At 43.3% G+C, this 22,556-nt stretch overlaps 1 protein-coding gene across 12 annotated transcripts in view; it reads left to right on the top strand.

Annotated features, from left to right (window-relative positions):
* The window catches only part of gatad2ab (GATA zinc finger domain containing 2Ab), a 147,947-nt gene that overhangs the window by 117,967 nt on the left and 7,424 nt on the right, over nucleotides 1-22,556 (top strand). For 8 of the 12 annotated variants that reach the window (XM_072594367.1, XM_072594364.1, XM_072594363.1 and 5 more), the window contains 5 exons: nucleotides 430-561; nucleotides 2,404-2,595; nucleotides 12,723-12,999; nucleotides 16,905-17,107; nucleotides 19,437-19,523. In XM_072594367.1, coding sequence (XP_072450468.1) covers nucleotides 430-561; nucleotides 2,404-2,595; nucleotides 12,723-12,999; nucleotides 16,905-17,107; nucleotides 19,437-19,523 — 891 coding nt within the window. The remainder of the gene's footprint in view (nucleotides 1-429; nucleotides 562-2,403; nucleotides 2,596-12,722; nucleotides 13,000-16,904; nucleotides 17,108-19,436; nucleotides 19,524-22,556) is intronic. The other 4 variants (XM_072594373.1, XM_072594366.1, XM_072594372.1 and 1 more) reach the window with 1 other exon arrangement.

Here is a 22,556-nt window from a genome sequence, read left to right as displayed (position 1 = left end):
AGTCCTTGAGATATCTACTGAAGTCATTTTACTTTCTTCTTTGTGCTTTGGAATTATGTCCTTTCCCTCAACTTTGAAAATGAGTACTGAGTCTTTATTCAACACAGTGAACATCATTAGCCTGAAATATTTTTTTCTCTGCACAGATGCTGCTGAGTTATTCCAGCTTTTGTTTGTGTCTATTGTAGTGACTTCTAAATTACAGTTGAGATTGGGGCATGATTGGGTCTGATTTGCTAGCATTTGCTGCCAAGTCTGATAACTGCATAAAGGCCATTTGGCAGAATGCAGAGATTGAAAGTGTCCATTTGAATTAAATCCTACCAGGCTTTGACAATAGGGAACAGAGAAATTTGATGAGAGGGAGTAATGTCATTTGTTTCTTGTAATACAAAAATATTTCTAAACACACACATCTCTGTCTTTCAGGTAACCACTGCCCGTACAATGGGTACAGTAATTCCACCACCTCTGATTCGTGGTGGTCAACAGGGAACCTCAAAACCTGGATCCCAGCAGAACTCTCAGATAGCAATGCCACCATTAGTGAGAGGAGCACAGGTAAGCAGCTGGCTTTGAGGATCACTGAGTATTTCCCAGGTTACTGAATACAGGAGTAGCCACAAAAATACCCAGCTTTATTTTATTTTGCTTGGGCTTCAGTACAGAAATGAATCTGACATCTGATTTAGGGCAGGTGAACTTGGCTATTGTGATAGTTCATCTCCTTTGCACAATTAGATCCACCAATAACTAGAGTTGTAGGCCAAAATGGCAAGTAGGACTAGTTTAGTTTGAGAAATCTGGTTTAGCATGGACGAGTTGGACTGAAGGATCGGTTTCTATGTTCTATGACTGATTCTGAGGGCAAAATGAAACTATGAAAAATACATGAAGCAGAGCCGACATGAATTTTCATAGCAGTTTGTAGCAATCCTTGGAATATTTTTAAGTACTTCAATCAATTAATAACTGTACTTTGGGGAATTAGCCCTCTGCAATTTGCTTACAGCAAGTTGATGAGGGTCAAAATGAACTCCGCGATGCTTTTTAATATGATTTGTTATGCAGCCTCCTTATTTAAGGACCAACTTTGCTTGGTTCCTCAGTAGCTCGGGCAGTAAACACAAATGATTCCTGAAGAAGGGCTCATGCCCGAAACGTCGATTCTCCTGTTCCTTGGATGCTGCCTGACCTGCTGCGCTTTTCCAGCAACACATTTTCAGCAGTAAACACAAATGGCCAGATTGTTACAGAAGGTCCCGCATGTCACTCAGAGTACATAGAATTGTCTCTGTGCCCTCTGGCAACATTGGACAAGTGTTAAGCACAGCCTTGTCTGTTTTATTCATATTTGAGAAGGATATCGTTAAAACAAAATGTTAATTTCAGTATAAAGGGAGACCATACAGCTATCAAGCCTGTGTTCATGCTCTTTCAGTGGAATTATCATTTCTCTCTCAAAAAGATAAATTGTTGGAAAATTGTTTTTGCTTTTGTTTCTGATCCAATATCTGCTGTTCTTTGCTTTTGTTATCATTTCTTTCTCCCTAAATGCAAATTAATCTTAATGTCTGTGCTATTTAGACTTTAGTTAGTATAGAACAGTACTTCAAAGCGACTTTTGGAATGTCGCAATCATATCTTTGGTATGACTACTAGCATTATAAAGACACAAAATGGCAAAAAGTTTTCCCAAGTACCATGACCTGTAAAGCATAATTTAATCAATTATTGACTTTGTATTTGTGTAGTGTTCAGGCAGAAAATCTTACTACAGTACAGAAGTGTAAATCTCCTTTGAATAATCTCTCACGTGGTTTGATGGGGTTAATCTCTTCAGCCATGTGCTCGTGGTTTGTGAGATGATTTTGAGCTCTGCTGTATTTTTGTCCTGAGGTACTGTTATCGCTGTCATGATGCACAGTTATTTCTTACAAGCATTTGTACTTAGTGGTTCTTTAATCTGTGGTTGTCGAATTAACAAAATGACAAGTGTACTCGCATGTAAAGGTTTTAAATAATTTTTATATCTTATGTAGGAAGCAGGGAAGTATGTGCTGCAAATACGTTGTGCCCTCTTCTCTTTCTGCCTTATTGTCCATAGATATACGTCGCTTTGCTCCTGATCCTCAAGTTTTTACTTTGTTTTTGCATGCTTTGCTGACATCCTATCTTTTGAAATCTGCTTCATACAGTGGAAATTGTACAATATTGGAGATTTCCCTTGATGCAAAGTGCTGCTCCAGCTGTGAGCACGTTGCTTGTATCTGTACAACTGCACTGTAGTGTGATATAACAATTAGGCATCCTGAGTAACATCTTCCTTTTCTTGTCTGCCTTGCTTTCATTTCTCCCATCCTGGTCATGCCATTTCATCCATCGCTGTTCCCATTCTGTTAGCCAATGTCTGTTTCTCCCCAGCAAATCCACGCCATCAGGCCACATGCCAGCACCGCCCCACCACCCCTGCTCCTGGCCCCACGGGCTTCGGTGCCGAGCTCCGTGCAGATGCAGGGCCAGAGGATTCTTCAGCAGGGACTGATCCGTGTGGCCAATGTCCCCAACACCAGCCTGCTCGTCAACATTCCTCAGGTAAGCTGTCAACAGAGGCTGGATCTCAGTCTCATAGATCTCAAACTGGGCCCTATGTGAAGCACGGATGGGTGATGGGTATCTGCATTTTGAAACTCAGATTTGGAGGAAGGGAAGGAGCACAGAGAATTGAAGGGTTCCAGGCTTTTGAAATCCACATACAAAATGAAATAAATTGGAGATGGGTAAACCCTGAGCAATCAGACTTGGTAATTACTATCCAATCTGATATGGGAATGTTGTACTCAACAATGTTACTTTTGGAATGGTACAGTACCAGTTTTGTTTCACTGTGTTAGCAAGTTAGGTACATCTAAGGAAAACTGCAGAGTAAAGCTCCCTCCCACAAGAATGTTAATCTCCATTTTGACCCTTGAATTTGTTCAATATTTCTTCCAGAGAATTGGTTATTGTTTTTGTGTCATTTTTAATGGTATTAATCTCAGAATCTTCCCTTGTAAATTATAGTACTGTATCACACATGTGAAAACGTTGCATGTAAAAGTGTGTTTTAATAATGCCTTTAAGAAAACAGGTATTTTCTTACAGATATCGGTGAGATGAAGGTGATTATTTCTCACTGCAGAGTCTGTCTATCTTTGGCAGGACCCTGGAGGAAGCACTAGAAGCAGGTTAGCAGAGATGGTGGGGAGCAAAAGCACAGGAGGATTTTTTTATCCTTTTAGGAGAGTGAACATGCTGGCTGAGCCTGCGTTTATTGCCCATCCCTAATTGTCCATGGGGGGAAGGTGACAAGCTGCCTTCTAGAGACACTGCAAGTCCGTTTGGTGTAGATACACCGACATGCCATTAGAGAGAGATTTCCAAGATTTTGACCCAGTGACACTGAAGGAACAACAATCTATTCCCAAGCCAGGATAGTGTGGGGGCTGGTGAAGAGCTTACCGGTCACAGTTTCCATGTATATTTTTGCCTTTGTTCTTCCTAAAGGTCATGGTTTTGGGTTTTGAAGATATTGTCTATGGATCCTCGGTGAATTTCCAAAGAGCGCCTTATCTATGGAATTCTTACCTCAGAATGGATACCAGGCCAATTAGTAAATCTTGAGATAAATTTTGAATTGAATTCATAATAGATTGAAGGGTTATGGAGAGTGGACAAGAAAGTGGAGTTAAGGCTGAGGTGAGATCAGTGAGGATTGTGATAAATGGCAGAGCAGGCTTGAGGGGCTGAATGGCCTACTTCTGCTCCTAGTTCTCATATTCTTCCATTGAAGATCAGGGGTCGTCAATCTTTTTATTAATGAGAGTTACTTCTAATTAATGAAAAATATCAAAAGATGCTAAAGCATATAAGGCAAATTAATTGATAAGGGTACATATTTAATTATTGCAATTGAATGTGGGAAGCAAGAGAGGAAATTGCAGTACCGTTGGCAATGATCTTCTCGTCTTCACTGGCAACGGAGGTGGTACCAGGGGACTGGAGAGTAGCGAATGTTGTGCCCCTGTTCAAAAAAGGGAATAGGGATAACCCCGGGAATTACAGGCCAGTTAGTCTTTCTTCTGTGGTAGGCAAAGTAATGGAAAGGGTACTGAGGGATAGGATTTACAAGTATCTGGAAAGACACTGCTTGATTAGGGACAGCCAGCACGGATTTGTGAAGGGTAGGTCTTGCCTTACAAGTCTTATTGAATTCTTCGAGGAGGTGACCAAGCATGTGGATGAGGGTAGAGCAGTGGCTGTAGTGTACATGGATTTTAGTAAGGCATTTGATAAGGTTCCCCATGGTAGGCTTATGCGGAAAGTCAGGAGGCATGGGATAGAGGGAAATTTGGCCAATTGGATAGTAAACTGGCTAACCGGTCGAAGGCAGAGAGTGGTGGTAGATGGTAAATATTCAGCCTGGAGCCCAGTTACAAGTGGAGTTCCGCAGGGATCAGTTCTGGGTCCTCTGCTGTTTGTAATTTTTATTAATGACTTAGATGAGGGAGTCGAAGGGTGGGTCAGTAAATTCGCAGATGATAAGAAGATAGGTGGAGTTGTGGACAGTGACGAGGGCTGTTGTCGGCTGCAGAGGGACTTAGATATGATGCAGAGCTGGGCTGAGGAGTGGCAGATGGAGTTCAACCCTGCCAAGTGTGAGGTTGTCCATTTTGGAAGAACAAATAAGAATGCGGAATACAGGGTTAATGGTAGGGTTCTTAGTCAGGTGGAGGAACAGAGGGATCTTGGGGTCTATGTACATAGATCTTTGAAGGTTGCCACTCAGGTGGATAGAGTTTGTAAGAAGGCCTATGGAGTATTATCGTTCATTAGCAGAGGGATTGAATTCAAGAGTCGTGAAGTGATGTTGCAGCTGTACAGGACTTTGGTTAGGCCACAGTTGGAGTACTGTGTGTGTGCAGTTCTGGTCGCCTCACTTTAGGAAAGATGTGGAAGCTTTGGAGAGGGTGCAGAGAAGATTTACCAGGATGTTGCCTGGAATGGCGAGTAGGTCGTACGAGGATAGGTTGAGAGTTCTCGGCCTTTTCTCGTTGGAACGGCGAAGGATGAGGGGTGACTTGATAGAGGTTTATAAGATGATCAGGGGAATAGATAGAGTAGACAGTCAGAAACTTTTTCTCCGGGTACAACAGAGTGTTACAAGGGGACATAAATTTAAGGTGAAGGGTGGAAGGTATAGGCCAGATGTCAGAGGTGGGTTCTTTACCCAGAGAGTGGTGGGAGCATGGAATGCGCTGCCCGTGGGAGTGGTAGAGTCAGAATCATTGGTGACCTTTAAGCGGCATTTGGATAGGTACATGGATGGGTGCTTAATCTAGGTTAGAAGTTCGGCACAACATCGTGGGCCGAAGGGCCTGTTCTGTGCTGTATTGTTCTATGTTCTATTTGAATTACAAAATATATATTTGAAACAAAGAAAATTGATTTTTATCTTTATTTCAATGTAAAACCTGACACTGCAGACTGCCCACCAGTGCTGCATGGATCCTGAGAGGGCAACTGATGGAGTCACACAGGTACTCATTAGGCAGGAGATTTCTGGCAGATTCATTTGAAATCAAAGCAAAGCAAGTCATTTTGAAGGCTGACCACCTCCATTTCCAAAGTGATAGTCAAGATTAAATAGCAAACTGATTTGTTCAGAAATGTCACTAACATCCACTTCCATGAAGAATTTTGAAATAAATACCAGGCTGGACTCCAGTTGCTTATCATTCAGTCTGTTGCTGAACTCTGACCAGTGTACTTGATGATGTCCACAATCCTATCCTTATTTAGAACAGAAGGAAAGTATTGCACTATCCTTTTCTTGACTTGCTATGCCAGAAGGTATCGTTTTGACATGAAATCTTTCACTGCAGTAATCATGTCAGCTGTTGTCTTCTGATTCTCTTTGTAACTAACTATTCTAAGAGTTTAATTTTTTGGTCATATCTGTTAAAAACATCAAATTAAGTAGCCATGCAATGTTTGATAATTGAGTGGGTATCTTTGTTCCTTGACTCCATGAAAGGTTTGATTTTCAATAAAAATGAAATAAATCAACACAGTATTTTCCTTCTGCTAAGCCACTGGCTTTCAAAAGATTTCCATAATCAAGGCAATTTGTCAGGTAACGTCTTGAACTTTAGGTGGTGTTTGACTTTTACAGGAATTAAATTAATAATTCCAATAACAGGAGACATAACATGATCAAACCCCATTATCTAGCACAAATTATCTGTTGTTGAATTATACAGTAGTAGTTCAGGAAAGGAAGGAAATCAGTATATACTTGGTGCACTGAAGCCAGCATGATACCTGACCATTGTTGATGTGTTGTCATCTGTCTTTGCCACTACCTGCCCCAATGGCTCATCTTTTGTTTTGCAAAATACTTCTTGACTTCATTGTGCATATTACTCCACTGGTTGTGGATTTCAGAGCAACAATGGTGAAGTCTTCAAATATGATTCAACCACGGGCAATTAGGCAGTGTCGCTTGTGTCTACCGATATATCATATTGATAAAAGACTACTCAGGTCATCCTAGTCTCCTTGCTTTTGCAAAGTTTCCTGACTCTCTGGTAGCTCAACTTTTCAAGCTTACAAGACACAGCTTCCTGTAGACTCTGCTTCATTCTGTGAAGTTTCTCTGGCTACTGTTGGTGGTGACTGGCCCTCTGTTGTCAACCCAGCTTGTGACAGCAAATGGAATCACTTGCCTTGAATCCAATTTACAATTGGCAGACTATTCAATTGGCAGATGATGAGCCACCAGTCACAAGCAATCAAAATGTTGGTGACCTCTGCCATAGATGGTGCACACTGCAGCTACTGATCGTCAGTGGTGGTGGGAATAAATGTTTATGGTTGTAGTAACAGCTAGTTGGGTTGCTTTCCTTTGGATGTTGTCAAACTTCTTCAGAGTTTCTGGAGCTGCAGCCATTCTGGCAAGTGGGGAATAGTCTAGCACACCCCTGATTTGTTCCTTGAACATGATGGACAGGCTTTGGAGAGTGAGTAGTTCAGTTGCTCTTTGTTGGATTCCTAGTCACTGACTTTTTTTTGTGGCCACAGTATTTATATGGCCAGCAAGGTTTGTGTTATGGTCAATGGTAAGGCACCAGCCCACTCCTGCAGCCCCCCAAAAAAAGATGTTGATATTGGGGGATTCACTGTTGATTCAGTAAACATCAAGGGATAATAGTTAGATTTTCTCGTTGGTTATTGTTTGATGCTTTTGTAACATAAATATTACTTGTCAGCCCAATCCTGAATATTGTATAGATCTTGTTGCATTTGGATGGTGACTTTTGATATTTGAGGAGTCATGAATGGATCAGAACATACTTCTGCCCACCACTCAGTCACTCACTTTGGACTTCAGTGTACTGGATGGTTAGATTGGTCCTGCGTTATGAGCTCTCTGCAAAGTCTCAGAATCTAGTTTGAGAAACATTTATGATCAGCCCTGAAACCATTTATCTGCCCCTTCTCCATATCCCTTGATAATTTTACCCAACTGACTGATAAGGCAAAACATTGCAGATTGAATATAATGTGGATAAGTGTAGGATTATCCACTTCACTAGGAAGAATGGAGATGCAGAGATTGGGAAGTGTTGATTTCCCAAAGGCCAAGATGTCTTCGTTCATAAGTCATTGCATGCGAACTAGTATGTACAATAAACAGTTAGGAAGGCAGATGACTTGTCAGCCTTTATTACAAGTGGAGTTAATACAGAATCTGTTCACGTGGGTGTTAGGTCTTTGAATTGCTGAATCCTAGAGGACTGTGGAAGTTCAATCATGCACTAAGTTCATAGCAGAGAGAGATTGATAGATACTAAAGGCATCAAGGGATATAAAGTCACGAGGCACACGGATACAGTGAACAGTCGAAGGCCTTTCCCCCAGGGTAGGGGAGTCCAGAACTAGAGGGCATAGGTTTAGGGTGAGGGGGGAAAGATTTAAAAATTACCTGATGGGCAACTTTTTCACGCAGAAGATATTGGATGAGCTGTCAGAGGAAGTGGTGGATCAATTGCAGCATTTAAAAGGTATCTGATGGCTACATGAATGGGAAGGGATTAAAGGGATATGGGCCAAATGCTGGCAAAAAGGATATCTGGTCGGCATAGATGAGTTGGAATGAAGGGTCTGTTACCATGCTGTACATCTCCAAGATTCCTGTGACTATAAATGGAAATCATGCAGAAAAATGACATGAATGTGAATGATCATCTATGATTTACTTGAATGGTGAAGCAAGGTTGAGGGCCAGAATGGCCTAGTTCACATATTTCTTATGTTTCATCCCTTCTGTTTCTTCTTCAGAACAATACTGCAAGTTTCGTCAGGGTGCCACTTCAGGTTCTCACACCAGTATATTTCCCACTCTTCCAGTTAATTTCAGAAGAGGTCATAGCCAAGTCTAATCCTACTCTTGCCTCAAATGCTTCAGATTGAAAATATAGGCAACATGGCTTCTAACCAAACCCTGAATCTTCAGTCCAGTTGAAGAAAATAGCACTCCTGGTTGAAGTCAAATAACTGAGGCTGGACAGTATTCTCAAGTGGTCCTTGTAGCTCTGTGTGTGGTCTCAGGGATGTCTTTGCCCATTAAGCCACCAGGGGTTCACTGAATAATTTTAAAGTTGCTGTAATTGACTGTTTGTTATAATTGTTTCTGGAAAATAGACTGTTTATTGTGTAGTGTCCAGTTCACTGAGAAATAGATTGGAATTAACAAGCCCTATTGTGTCTTGCAGCCAGAGCTTCAGGCATTGTGATTTGATGTGAGGTTATTTTCTCTCAATTGTATTTTCATTAACCTTGTAAGACCTCAGTTCATGTAATGCTATATCTAATACACTGAAGTTTTATAAACCTGTGCACCATATAGAAATCTTTTTAGTAACCACCTGAGGTTGTTTCCAGGTCATTTGTTGATCATTTAGTGGGAGGAATAGCACAATGTCAGAGTTAACTCTGGTGCCAAGCAATGAGAAAATTAGTTGTTTTCTCAATAGCTGTCCTTAGCTCCACTCCTGGAAAATGCAGGCCTGAGGAGCATTAAGGACTTAGCATGTGTGATGACCTACCCAATATCTGTTCATTAGTTTGCTGGGCAAGGGTTTGTACATGAAAAATAGAAATAGCACCAGCTGCAAGTTCCCTTCTAAATCACACGGCATTGCTGCTGGGACGTGTAAACTGTTCATTCAACACCATTGGGTCAGGTGCTTTCATAATGAAAACATACATGGTGCAAGTTGGCAGCTTCTCGAGGATGCTTGGGGATAACCATTGGAATTGCTGGTAGCGCATCCATTTAGTGACTCCTCTAAAGTTTTCAGTTGAGCACAGTGGATTTATTTCATTGAGTGCTACTTTTAGACTTTTTTTACATGGCCATAAACACACTGTTCCAGAAGGGCACCAATATCCTGGGGGGTAGGTTTGCTAGCACTCTTCGGGGGGGTTTAAACTAATTTGGCAGGGGGATGGGATCCGGACTTGTAGTCCAGCAAGTAAGCTAGCTGTGTGTCAGGATGTCCAAGACTGTAGGGAGGCTGTGGAGAAGGTAGCACTGACAGGGACTACTTACGGACACAGAGATGGGCTCAAGTGCGTATACTTCAATGCAAGGAGTATCAGAAATAAGGTGGGTGAACTTAAGGCGTGGATCGGTACCTGGGACTACGATGTTGTAGCCATCACGGAAACATGGATAGATGAGGGACAGGAATGGCTGTTGGAGGTTCCTGGTTACAGATGTTTCAGTAAGATTAGGGAGGGTGGTAAAAAAGGAGGGGGGGTGGCATTGCTAATTAGAAATGGTATAACGGCTGCAGAAAGGAAGTTTGAGGGAGATCTGCCTCTGGAGGTAGTATGGGCTGAAGTCAGAAATAGGAAAGGTGCAGTCACCTTGTTGGGTGTTTATTATAGGCCCCCCAATAGCAGCAAAGATGTGGAGAAACAGATTGGGAAACAGATTTTGGAAAGGTGCAGAAGCCACAGGGTCGTAGTCATGGGCGACTTCAACTTCCCAAATATTGATTGGAAGCTCTTTAGATCAAGTAGATTGGATGGGGCGGTGTTTGTGCAGTGTGTCCAGGAAGCTTTTCTAACGCAGTATGTAGATTGTCCAACCAGAGGGGAGGCCATATTGGATTTGGTACTCGGTAACGAACCGGGACAAGTGGTGGGCTTGTTAGTGGGTGAACATTTTGGTGATGGCGACCACAATTCTGTCACTTTCACCTTGGTTATGGAGAGGGATAGGTGCACACAACAAGGAAGTTTTTACAATTGGGGGAAGGGAAATTACGATGCTGTAAGACAGGATTTGAGGAGCATACGTTGGGAGCATAGGCTGTCAGGGAAGGATGTGGTGGAAATGTGGGACTTTTTCAAGGAGCAGATACGACGTGTCCTTGATATGTATGTACCGATCAGGCAGGAAAGAAATGGTCGTGTGAGGGAGCCTTGGTTGACGAGGGAGGTTGAATGTCTAGTAAAGAGGAAGAAGGAGGCTTACATAAGGTTGAGGAAACAGGGTTCAGACAGAGCAGTGGAGGGATACAGGATAGCCAGAAGGGACCTGAAGAAAGGGATTAGGAGAGCTAAGAGAGGGCATGAAAAATCCCTGGCGGATAGGATCAAGGATAACCCCAAGGCATTCTATGCGTATGTGAGAAACCTGAGAATGACGAGAACGAGGGTAGGTCCGATCAAGGACAGTGGTGGGAGACTGTGTATTGAGTCGGAAGAGATAGGAGAGGTCTTGAACAAGTACTTCTCTTCAGTATTTACGAACGAGAGGGACTGTATTGTTGAAGAGGAGAGTGTGAAACGGACTGATAAGCTAGAAGAGATATCTGTTAGGAAGGAAGATGTGTTGGACATTTTGAACAACTTGAGGATAGACAAGTCCCCCGGGCCTGACGGGATATATCCTAGGATTATGTGGGAAGCAAGAGAGGAAATTGCAGTACCGTTGGCAATGATCTTCTCGTCTTCACTGGCAACGGGGGTGGTACCAGGGGACTGGAGAGTAGCGAATGTTGTGCCCCTGTTCAAAAAAGGGAATAGGGATAACCCCGGGAATTACAGGCCAGTTAGTCTTACTTCTGTGGTAGGCAAAGTAATGGAAAGGGTACTGAGGGATAGGATTTACGAGTATCTGGAACGGCACTGCTTGATTAGGGACAGCCAGCACGGATTTGTGAAGGGTAGGTCTTGCCTTACAAGTCTTATTGAATTCTTCGAGGAGGTGACCAAGCATGTGGATGAGGGTAGAGCAGTGGATGTAGTGTACATGGATTTTAGTAAGGCATTTGATAAGGTTCCCCATGGTAGGCTTATGCGGAAAGTCAGGAGGCATGGGATAGAGGGAAATTTGGCCAATTGGATAGAAAACTGGCTAACCGGTCGAAGGCAGAGAGTGGTGGTAGATGGTAAATATTCAGCATGGAGTCCAGTTACAAGTGGAGTTCCGCAGGGATCAGTTCTGGGCCCTCTGCTGTTTGTAATTTTTATTAATGACTTAGATGAGGGAGTCGAAGGGTGGGTCAGTAAATTTGCAGATGATACAAAGATAGGTGGAGTTGTGGACAGTGAGGAGGGCTGTTGTCGGCTGCAGAGGGACTTAGATATGATGCAGAGCTGGGCTGAGGAGTGGCAGATGGAGTTCAACCCTGCCAAGTGTGAAGTTGTCCATTTTGGAAGAACAAATAAGAATGCGGAATACAGGGTTAATGGTAGGGTTCTTGGTCAGGTGGAGGAACAGAGGGATCTTGGGGTCTATGTACATAGATCTTTGAAGGTTGCCACTCAGGTGGATAGAGTTTGTAAGAAGGCCTATGGAGTATTATCGTTCATTAGCAGAGGGATTGAATTCAAGAGTCGTGAGGTGATGTTGCAGCTGTACAGGACTTTGGTTAGGCCACATTTGGAGTACTGTGTGCAGTTCTGGTCGCCTCACTTTAGGAAAGATGTGGAAGCTTTGGAGAGGGTGCAGAGAAGATTTACCAGGATGTTGCCTGGAATGGAGAGTAGGTCATACGAGGATAGGTTGAGAGTTCTCGGCCTTTTCTCGTTGGAACGGCGAAGGATGAGGGGTGACTTGATAGAGGTTTATAAGATGATCAGAGGAATAGATAGAGTAGACAGTCAGAAACTTTTTCCCCGGGTACAACAGAGTGTTACAAGGGGACATAAATTTAAGGTGAAGGGTGGAAGGTATAGGGGAGATGTCAGGGGTGGGTTCTTCACCCAGAGAGTGGTGGGGGCATGGAATGCGCTGCCCGTGGGAGTGGTAGAGTCAGATTCATTGGCGACCTTTAAGCGGCATTTGGATAGGTACATGGATGGGTGCTTAATCTAGGATAGAAGTTCGGCACAACATCGTGGGCCGAAGGGCCTGTTCTGTGCTGTATTGTTCTATGTTCTATGTTCTAAGGAGAGTATTGCCCAGGTCTGTAAATGAATGCATGAATCTTTAAATATTTGTGCTTAGTAGCAGAGGGGTTAATGATGCTTTTAGAACTAGGCTGCAGGAAAAATCCATGTACTTGATAGGAGAAAAGATAATATTGAGGTGCTTAATGGAAAAAGTGTTTGTCATTTCTCAATTTTAGCCGAGGAGTCTAATCTCTCGCATTGTTTTGCAGGCATCGAGTACGATGAAAGCTTCAACATTGAATTCGGCTCAGTCAAATGCCAACACCAATACAGTGTCGTCAGTCATGAATTCCAATGACTCACCAGCCAGTCGGCAGGCAGCGGCTAAGCTTGCTCTCCGGAAGCAGCTGGAGAAGACATTGCTGGAAATCCCACCCCCCAAACCACCAGCCCCCGAGCTGAACTTCCTACCCAGTGCTGCAAATAATGAGTTCATCTACTTGGTGGGACTGGAGGAGGTGGTACATAATCTTCTAGAAACCCAAGGTAGAGTTATAGTTAAGATAAAGAACTGCAGATGCTGGAGATCTGAAACAAAAATAAATTGCTGGAGAAACTCTGGCAACACCTGTAGAGGGAAAACAATTAAGGTTTATAGTCCTATTCTGAAGTAAGCACTTGTTAGTATTTTGTTAGAGTTGTAGTTCTTGAGTGCAAAATTTTGCTGATTGATTAGAGCCGTAGAGACTGGGTCTGGGATCCTAAAATTGGGGTTATTGATCAAATTGTGGCATTTCTTAAGTGCTGGATTTGAGACGTTATAGTCTTCAAAGACGTAATAATACGTTGTACAGGGAGAAGCAGTGTTATAACGCTAATGTTATCTGACTAGTAATCCAGACCCCCAGGCTAGTGTTCTCGGTATAATTTTGAATCCCACCTTGGCAGAGAATGAAATTTGAATTCCATAAAATCTGCAATGAAAAGCTAGTCTAATGTCAATCTTTTAACCCCTGTCACTTCTAATTTTTTTTAAAAACCCATATGGTTCACTAATGTCCTTTCGGGAATGAATTTGCTATCCTTAACCAGTCTGGCCTCCTTGTGTCCAGACCGACAGCAGTGTGGTTGACTCTTAAACTATTTTCTGAGTAGTTAGAGACCAGAAATAATTGCTCACTTAGCCAGCAGTGCCACAACCCATGAATGAATATTTATAAAATATTCATAGAATAATGTAGCAAAATCACCCAACTTACCTGTATTAGCTCTTTAAAAGGCCTGTCAAGCTGGTGCTGCTGCTTTTCTCTTTGCTCATACACATGCTTTTCCCCTTTTTAAGTGTTTTTCCAATTTCCTTTTGAAAGTTACTATTGAATTAGCTCCTCACCCCCACTGACTCTTCAGGCATTGTATTCCAAATCATCCCAATTTTTTTTTTGTCAGCTATTAAATCAATGTTCTCCATCGTTACACCAGCCTGGATGAAATCCGCTTCTCTCAATCTTAGCTTTCAGACAAGAAGGCAGTTGATCAGCCCACAATTTTAATCAGTGATTATAGAAATGGCTGACATAGCCCAGCAGGTCTGGCAGCATCTGTGGAGAGAAATCAGTGTTAGTATATCTGGTTGTGTAACCTGTCCCGACATGCTAACTCTGATTTCTCTCCAACAGATGCTGCCAGACCTGCTGGGCTATGTCAGCCATTTCTATTTTTGTCTCTGATTTACAGCATCCGCAGTTCTTTTGGTTTCAATTGCTGATTATGTTTTGTGAGCTTTTGCAAGTTGTTGGATGAAGTCAGCTATGAATTTGAAAACTGCAGTGTAAACCTGAAAGGGTTGCTTTTGATTTTTTTTTTAATTTTTGGTACAAGGTGCAAGCATTTCAGATTAACACTCCATCTACATGATTCCTGATGAAGGCCTTTTGCCCGAAACGTTGATTTTCCTGCTCCTCGGATGCTGCCTGACCTGCTGTGCTTTTCCAGCACCACTCTAATCTTGACTCCATCTACATAATCAGCCCAACTACAATCAGATGATTCCATATATAACAAAGGTTTTACTGATGCGACATGGCCTACTCAGCTGAGTTTGTGTATAATGTAAAGATTTGACATCTCTGGAATATTTATCTCCAAGTTAACACCTCATAACAGAGTATCTGCTCACTATCACATTGTTTTGGGAGCTTGCCGTGTGAAAATTAGCCACCACATCTTGCTGCATGGCAACAAATGAACAAGGAACAAGAGGAGGCCATTTGGCCCTTCAGATCTCTTCCTTCTTTCAGTATTATAGTTGATCTGATTTTAACCACAATTCTACATTCAGGGATTGGTTAGCTCAGTTTGCTGGACATCTGGTTTATGATGCAGAGTGAAATAATAGCATGAGTTCAATTCTGGTGCTGGCTGAGGTTAACATGAAGGACTCACCTTCTCCACCTCTCCCCTTGCCTGAGATGTGATGACCCTCCGGCTAAGCCACCAGCAGGCACTTTCTCTTAATAGGAAAGCAGCCATATGGTCAAGTAGAACTATGGTGGCTTTACCTTCCTTACCTTTACATTCCTGTATACCCTTTGGTAATCAAGAATCTGTCTACCCCGCCTTAAAAGTTCTTAAAGATTCTGGAAGCAGTTCCTTTCGAGAAAGGAAATTCCAAAAACACTCAACCCTTAGGGAAAAAATATTTTCTCATCACTGTTTTAAATGGGCACCCCTTATTTTTAAACTGTGACCCCTAGTTCTAGATTCCCTCACAAAGGGAAATGTCCTTTCCACAAGCCTTTCCTCGTACAGTAACAGTACTTCAAAGCCAAAGTACTTCAGTAGCAGTTTAAAGTTCAACAGAAACATTTTTTTTCCCCCAAGTCTGAGCAGTTCAGTTGCAAAGTGGGTAATTTATTTCCCAAGTTAACCAACAATACATTACAATTATGTAGCACTTTTAACACAGTAAAACATCCCAAGATACTTCAGTAATGAATGTCCAGCATTTGATGGGAGTTAAGCTAAGTCTCCCCACTCCCCAGTCATGGCTGTCCAGCCATGGGTGTGAATGGGCAATGGGAACATTTATTTTTTTGTTCATGGGATATTGATGTCACTGGCTTGTATATTTTGTTTTGACCATCTCTAATTACCCAGACCCAACCCTATTGCAGTAGCTGTGGAGTAAGCCAGAATGGGTGAAGAGCAGATTTCCTTCTTGGAAGGATATTAGTGAACAAGATGAGTTTGTGGATGGGTGACCATTGACATGGTTGCCATTAAGCCAGCATTTTAATTCCAGATTATGTTGAAATGAATTCAGATTTGAACCCATGGAGTCAGACAGCATAGAAACAGACCCTTTGATCCAACTCGTCCATGCCGATTGAGTTTTTTAAAGTAAACTGGTCCCACTTGTCTGTGTTTGGCCCATTTCTCTCTAAGCTTTTCTGATTTATGTACCTAGCCACTATCTCTGAGCAAGTTGGCCCTCAAGTCCCTTTTAAATCTTTTTCCTCTCATCTTAAAAATATGCCCTCTAGTTTAGAAACTTCATACCTTAGAGAAAAGACCTTTGTCATTCGCCTTATCTATCCCTCTAATGATTTTAAAAACCTTTATAAGGTCACCCCTCAATCTCCTCCATTCCAGTGAAAGAAGACCCAGCTTTTTCAGCCTTTCTTTATAACTCAAACCCTCTAGTCCTGGCACCATCCTTGTAAATCTTTTTCTGAACCTGCTCCAGTTTGATAATATATTTCCTACTGCAGGGTGACCAGAACTGTACACAGTAATTCAAAAGTGGCCTCACCAACATTCTGTACAACTGCAACTTGAAGTCCCAACTCCTATGGCATGAACTCAGTGGTATGAACAATGAAGGCAAGTGTGCTAAATGCCTTCTTAATCACCCTGTCTACCTGTAATGCAACTTTCAAAGGATTATGTATCTGAATCACTCTGGTCAACAACACTATCCCAAGCCCTGCCATTAACTGTATAAGTCCTGCCCTTGTTTATTTTACCAAAATGCAATACCTTGCATTTATCCAAATTAAACTACATCTACCCTTCAGCCCATTGACCCAATTGATCAAAATCCCTTTGTAATCTTAGAAAACCTTCTTCACTATCCACTAATACAACCAATTTTAGTATCATCTGCAAAATTACTCACCATGCCTCTGAAATTCTCATCCAAATTGTTGATATCGACCCATGTCCCGAAAACATTAGCCAGTGGTTCTAGATTACATACCCAGTGTCTAATGACTAGGCTACCATCTCCTTGGAAGCCCTCATTGGACCATGCTCCTACAGTGTTCCATAACTGTCTAGAGTAGACTTTTCCTGATATTCAATAAAATGGGTGAAAATGTTCTCAAGACAGTGGATTGGGTGTAAGGAAGAAACTGTTTATTTGGCCGCTATGTGTTTCTTTGCATTCATAGGTAAAAGTTCAGTACAGGGACTGACCCAAGAGCCATACGCCTGTTCTCAATGTAAAACTGATTTCACCTGTCGCTGGAGGCAAGGGAAAACTGGCACTATCATGTGTGAGCAGTGCGTGACGTCCAACCAAAAGAAGGCATTGAAAGCTGAGCATACCAATCGTCTGAAAGCAGCATTTGTGAAGGCCCTTCAGCAAGAGCAGGTGAGCAATTTAAAAACCTATCCATTAGTAAGCCCCAGTGTTATACAGCAACAGACCTGTCCCCACCAGAACTATACCTTAGTGTCATTCAATGACAGACCTGTCCCCACCAGTACTGTACCCCAGTGTTATACAGCAACAGACCTGTCCCCACCAGTACTGTACCCCATTGTTATACAGTGACAGATCTGTCCTCGCCAGTACTGTTCCCCAGTGTTATACAGCACAGACCTGTCCCCACCAGAACTATACTGGATTAGTGGTGCTGGAAGAGCACAGCAGTTCAGGCAGCATCCAACGAGCAGCGAAATCAACGTTTCGGGCAAAAGCCCTTCATCAGGAAGGGCTTTTGCCCGAAACGTTGATTTCGCTGCTCGTTGGATGCTGCCTGAACTGCTGTGCTCTTCCAGCACCACTAATCCAGTATTTGATTTTCAGCATCTGCAGTCATTGTTTTTACCCACCAGAACTATACCTTAGTGTCATTCAATGACAGACCTGTCCCCACCAGTACTGTTCCCCAGTGTTATACAGTGACAGACCTGTCCTCGCCAGTAGTGTAACCCAGTGTTATACAGTGATAGATATGCCCTCACCATAACTATACCCCAATGTCATTCAGTGACAGACGTGACCCCACCAGTACTGTACCCCAGTGTTATACAGGGACAGACCTGTTGCCACCAGTACTGTCCCCCCGAGTTATACAGCAACAGACCTGTCCCCACCTGTACTGTCCCCCCGAGTTATACAGCAACAGACCTGTCCCCACCTGTACTGTCCCCCCCGTGTTATACAGCGACAGACCTGTCCCCACCAGTACTGTACCCCAGTGTTATACAGTGACAGACCTGTCCCCACCAGTACTGTCCCCCATTGTTATACAGGGACAGACCTGTCCCCACCAGTACTGTCCCCCAGTGTTATACAGTGACAGACCTGTCCCAACCAGTACTGTACCCCAGTGTTATACAGCAACAGACATGTCCCCACCAGTACTGTACCCCAGTGTTATACAGGGACAGACCTGTCCCCACCAGCACTGTTCCCCAGTGTTATACACTGACAGACCTGTCCCCACCAGTACTGTACCCCAGTGTTATACAGTGACAGACCTGTCCCCACCAGTACTGTACCCCAGTGTTATACAGAGACAGACCTGTCCCCACCAGTACTGTTCCCCAGTGTTATACAGTGACAGACCTATCCCCACCAGCACTGTTCCCCAGTGTTATACAGTGACAGACCTGTCCCCACCAGTACTGTACCCCAGTGTTATACAGTGACAGACCTATCCCCACCAGTACTGTACCCCAGTGTTATACAGTGACAGACCTGTCCCCCAGTGTTATACAGCAACAGACCTGTCCCCACCAGTACTGTCCCCCAGTGTTATACAGTGACAGACCTGTCCCCCAGTGTTATACAGCAACAGACCTGTCCCCACCAGTACTGTACCCCAGTGTTATAGTGACAGACCTATCCCCACCAGTTCTATCCCTCCGTGTTATACAGTGACAGACCTGTCTCCACCAGTAGTGTACCCCAGTGTTATACAGTGACAGACCTGTCCCCACCAGTACTGTACCCCAGTGTTATACAGCAACAGACCTGTCCCCACCAGTACTGTACCCCAGTGTTATAGTGACAGACCTGTACCCCAGTGTTATAGTGACAGACCTGTCCCCACCAGTTCTATCCCCCAGTGTTATACAGTGACAGACCTGTCCCCACCAGTAGTGTACCCCAGTGTTATACAGTGACAGACCTGTCCCCACCAGTACTGTACCCCAGTGTTATACAGTGACAGACCTGTCCCCACCAGTACTGTACCCCAGTGTTATACAGTGACAGACCTGACCCCACCAGTACTGTACCCCAGTGTTATACAGTGACAGACCTGACCCCACCAGTACTGTACCCCAGTGACCCATACTGCACCCCCATGTTCTACAGTGACATACTTGTGCCACTCAGTAGTACTGTACCAATGTGTATTTAAATAATTCTTGTTAATTTTTTTGTTTAATGTTGTCGTGCGCCCTCTTTATTGAGGGATTGATACTCTGTTGCTTTGGAGGATAAGGTTTGTTTAATTTGAGAGAGAGGAGAGAATCCAAACTGACCGGTGAATAGCTCAGTTTCCAGGATAATTGTCTCTCTGGGGCTGGAATATGAAATATCTACTCCAACAACAATCCAAGTGACTTTGAAGGAGGATAGAGGTCTCGGGGCCAGAGCCTGTACTACATGCAGATAGCTATCTCCGTGCTGCATAGGTATGAAGGAGATACTGGTAGAGAAATAAAAATATGCCTCTATTTTACAGGAGATTGAGCAACGGATACTGCAACAGACATCATCAACTGTACAGAGCAAGCAGGACTCTGCAGTACAGCACCACACGTTGAAACAGGTATGGAAGACAAGTAAAAGATTGGTGTTGGAGATCTCAAATAAATGCAAAGTGCTGGAGAAGCTTGGCATGTCTGAGTGTACTCTAGGAAAGAGACACAAAAAACTGTAGATGCAGGAATCCAAAATAGACAGGTAGGAAACTGGAAGAGCACAGCAAACCAGGCAACATCAGATGGTGCAGAAGTTGATGTTTTGGGTGTAACCCTTCTTTGGACTGGGGTGGGTGTGGGGTGAGCTGCAGATAAAAGGGAGGTGGGGATATGTGAAGGGTACGATTTGATTGGTCAGTGGGAGGAATGAATCCAATTGGGTAGCAGGTAGAAGGGAGTAGGGGGATGGTAAGGGAGGTCATTTGAAATTGGAGATTTCAGTGTTGAGTCCTCCAGGCTGTAGGCTGCCCAGGCAAAAGATCCAAGGACCTGGTTCATCCAAGGACTGTCCATCCAGGGCCCCAAACAGTCTTTCCAGGTGCAACAAAGCTTCATTTGCCCCTCTCCCAACCTAGTTTACTGCATCAGCTGCTGCCGATGTGGCCTTCTCAACATCAGGGAGACCAAACAGAAACTTGGGGAACTCACCGAGCATCGCAGCTGGGTCCATTAGGGGCGACCGGACATTCCAGTCACCCCTCGTTTCAATTCCCCCAACTACTCACTTTCTGAGATGACCATCCTTGGCCGCCTCCGTTGCCAAAACAAACCACAGCTCCTATTGGAGGTGTCCTTCCACCTGGACACCCTACAGCCCAGAGTACTCAACACTGAGTTCTCCGCTTTCAAATAACCTCCCTTCTCAGCCCCTCCCCCTCCCTTCCACTGCTCCCTGACACCAACTGGATTCATTCCTCCCACTGACCAACCAGGTCATGCCATGTACATGTCCTCACTTATCCCCACTTCACCACTCTGCCCCCGCCACCCCCTTTATCTGCAGCTCCCCCCACCCCCACCCCCAGCCTTGAAGAAGGGTTACACCCGAAATGTCGACTTCTCCATTTCCTGATGCTGCCTGGCTTGCTGTGTTCTTCCAGCCTCCTGCCTGTCTATTCTTGGAGAGAGAAGCAGAGTTAACTGTGGAAGTCATATTGGATTCAAAATTTCATCTTTTTCTTTCTACATTGGTACCGCATGACCTGAGTTTTTCCTGACTTTATTTTGATTATAGTGGACAAGAATGTCACAAAATTAACTTAAATCAGCAAGCACTAAATTGCGAACCTGTCTCCTGGATTAGTTTGGCTGTCCCAATTCTGGCTTCTTGCAACAATTGTGCTCACAGCAAATGAGGCATTTTTTTCCATGGAGGTGTCCATGCTGTGTGGGGGGGAAACTTGAACGTATCATGGATGCAGTGAACGTGTTAGCATGTTGCAGGATTAACAAGTGCCCCTTTCTCTTCTGCATTCCACATTAACTCCCCTGAATGCTCTGCAAGGTAGAAAAATGCCTTGTAGACAGGCCACCTATGAAAGGCTGCAGCAGAAATGTAAATGTTTTGCAGGATATAATTCATACAAACGTAAAATTCAATTGAGTGGTATATTGCTTGACTTTGACCAATTTGTTGAATCGATTCCTGAGTTCAGAGTAGCTGAAGTTTTTAATAATTGTGAAGTTCCTCCAACTATAACTCTGATTGCCAAGTGGAGACTGGAAGGAGCTAGAACCAGCCTTTACTTGGAATCACTTTGTTCAGAGTGAAATGTTACGGGTGTATTCTTCATCAAAGAATCCAGGTCCTGTGAGTGTCTCTTTGTGTGCTTAAAGAATCAAAGCAACTAAATTAATTCATTGCTGGTTGGCAGCTCTTGAAGAGGTCTCTTTATGAACACAAGTTAGACCTTTATTCATTGGAATTTAGTAAAATGTGGAGTCATCTTGCTGCAGCATACAGGATTCTGAGGGGGCTCGACAGTGCAGTTGTGAGAAGACAGTTAGACGAGTGGGGAAGTCTTGATTTGGGGAACTTAGTTACAGAATATGAGGACATTCTTCTCCTTGTAAAGGAACTACTTCTTCTGGAGGCTAGTAAATTTCTGGAAGTCTCCAGCCCAGAGATTTGTGGAGGCTGGATCACTGAAGGTATTTAAAGAGGTGGTGGTTAAATTGTTGAAACATCAGGGAACCAAGGCATTAGCACAAACGAGTAGTTGAGGACTCGGGTGGATCAGCCATGTTCTTGTACAGTAGTGGGCAGACTTGAGCTGAATGGCTTTTCTTAATGTTTTAATGTGTTCAAGTGACCGCCCAGTGCTCTTCTCCTGTATATATTTGACCTCAATTGATACAGTTAACAACTCAGTTCCTGAATTGAGATATGGGTAACAGGACTGTTTCAAATCTCCAGTTTTGATATAGAGCTAAGTAGTTGAAATAAATGCCCTGAAGATATTGTGAGCTAATATGCTTGCTAGAGGCATTCACCTCCCATTTTAATCCATATCATTTTTATATAACAAAACGTTAAAGGTCCCAGTACTGACCCTCGTGGCACACTATGGGACACTGGCCTTCAGTCACTCAAACACCCTTCCGTTCTTTGTGTCCTAACATTAAGCCAGTTTCTGATTCATCTCACCAAGTTTCCCTCAATTCCAAGTGCTTTAACCTTTTCAATCAGTCTCCCATGTAGGATCTTGTCAAAAGTTTTGCTAAAATCCATATATAAATGACATCAACTGAACTTCCCTCATTCACACAATTGGTCACATTTTGAAAAAAATTATAACAAATTTGTCTGGCATGACCTCCCTCTTGACAAAGCCATGCTGAACCCATGCCTTTCCAACTGAGTATTAATTTGTTCCTTCAGAATTCTCTCCAATAGTTTCCCTACCACTGATGTGAAACCAGAATTTCCTGGTTCACCTGTATCACCCTGCTTAAAAAGTGGAACCACATTACGTGTCCTCCAATCTGCTGGCACCTAACCCAGTCAGAGAGGAATTAAACTTCACTGACTCATTAACAGGCAGAAAGATTAGATTGGGGTGATGAAAGTTTAGAACTCACTCACTGAAAGTGTGGGAGAT

This window comes from Chiloscyllium punctatum, chromosome 24 (genome assembly GCF_047496795.1).
Source record: "Chiloscyllium punctatum isolate Juve2018m chromosome 24, sChiPun1.3, whole genome shotgun sequence".
Classification (NCBI taxonomy): domain Eukaryota; kingdom Metazoa; phylum Chordata; class Chondrichthyes; order Orectolobiformes; family Hemiscylliidae; genus Chiloscyllium; species Chiloscyllium punctatum.
The sequence above is the reverse complement of the archived record's forward strand: the minus strand, read 5'-3'. Positions and strand labels throughout refer to the sequence as shown.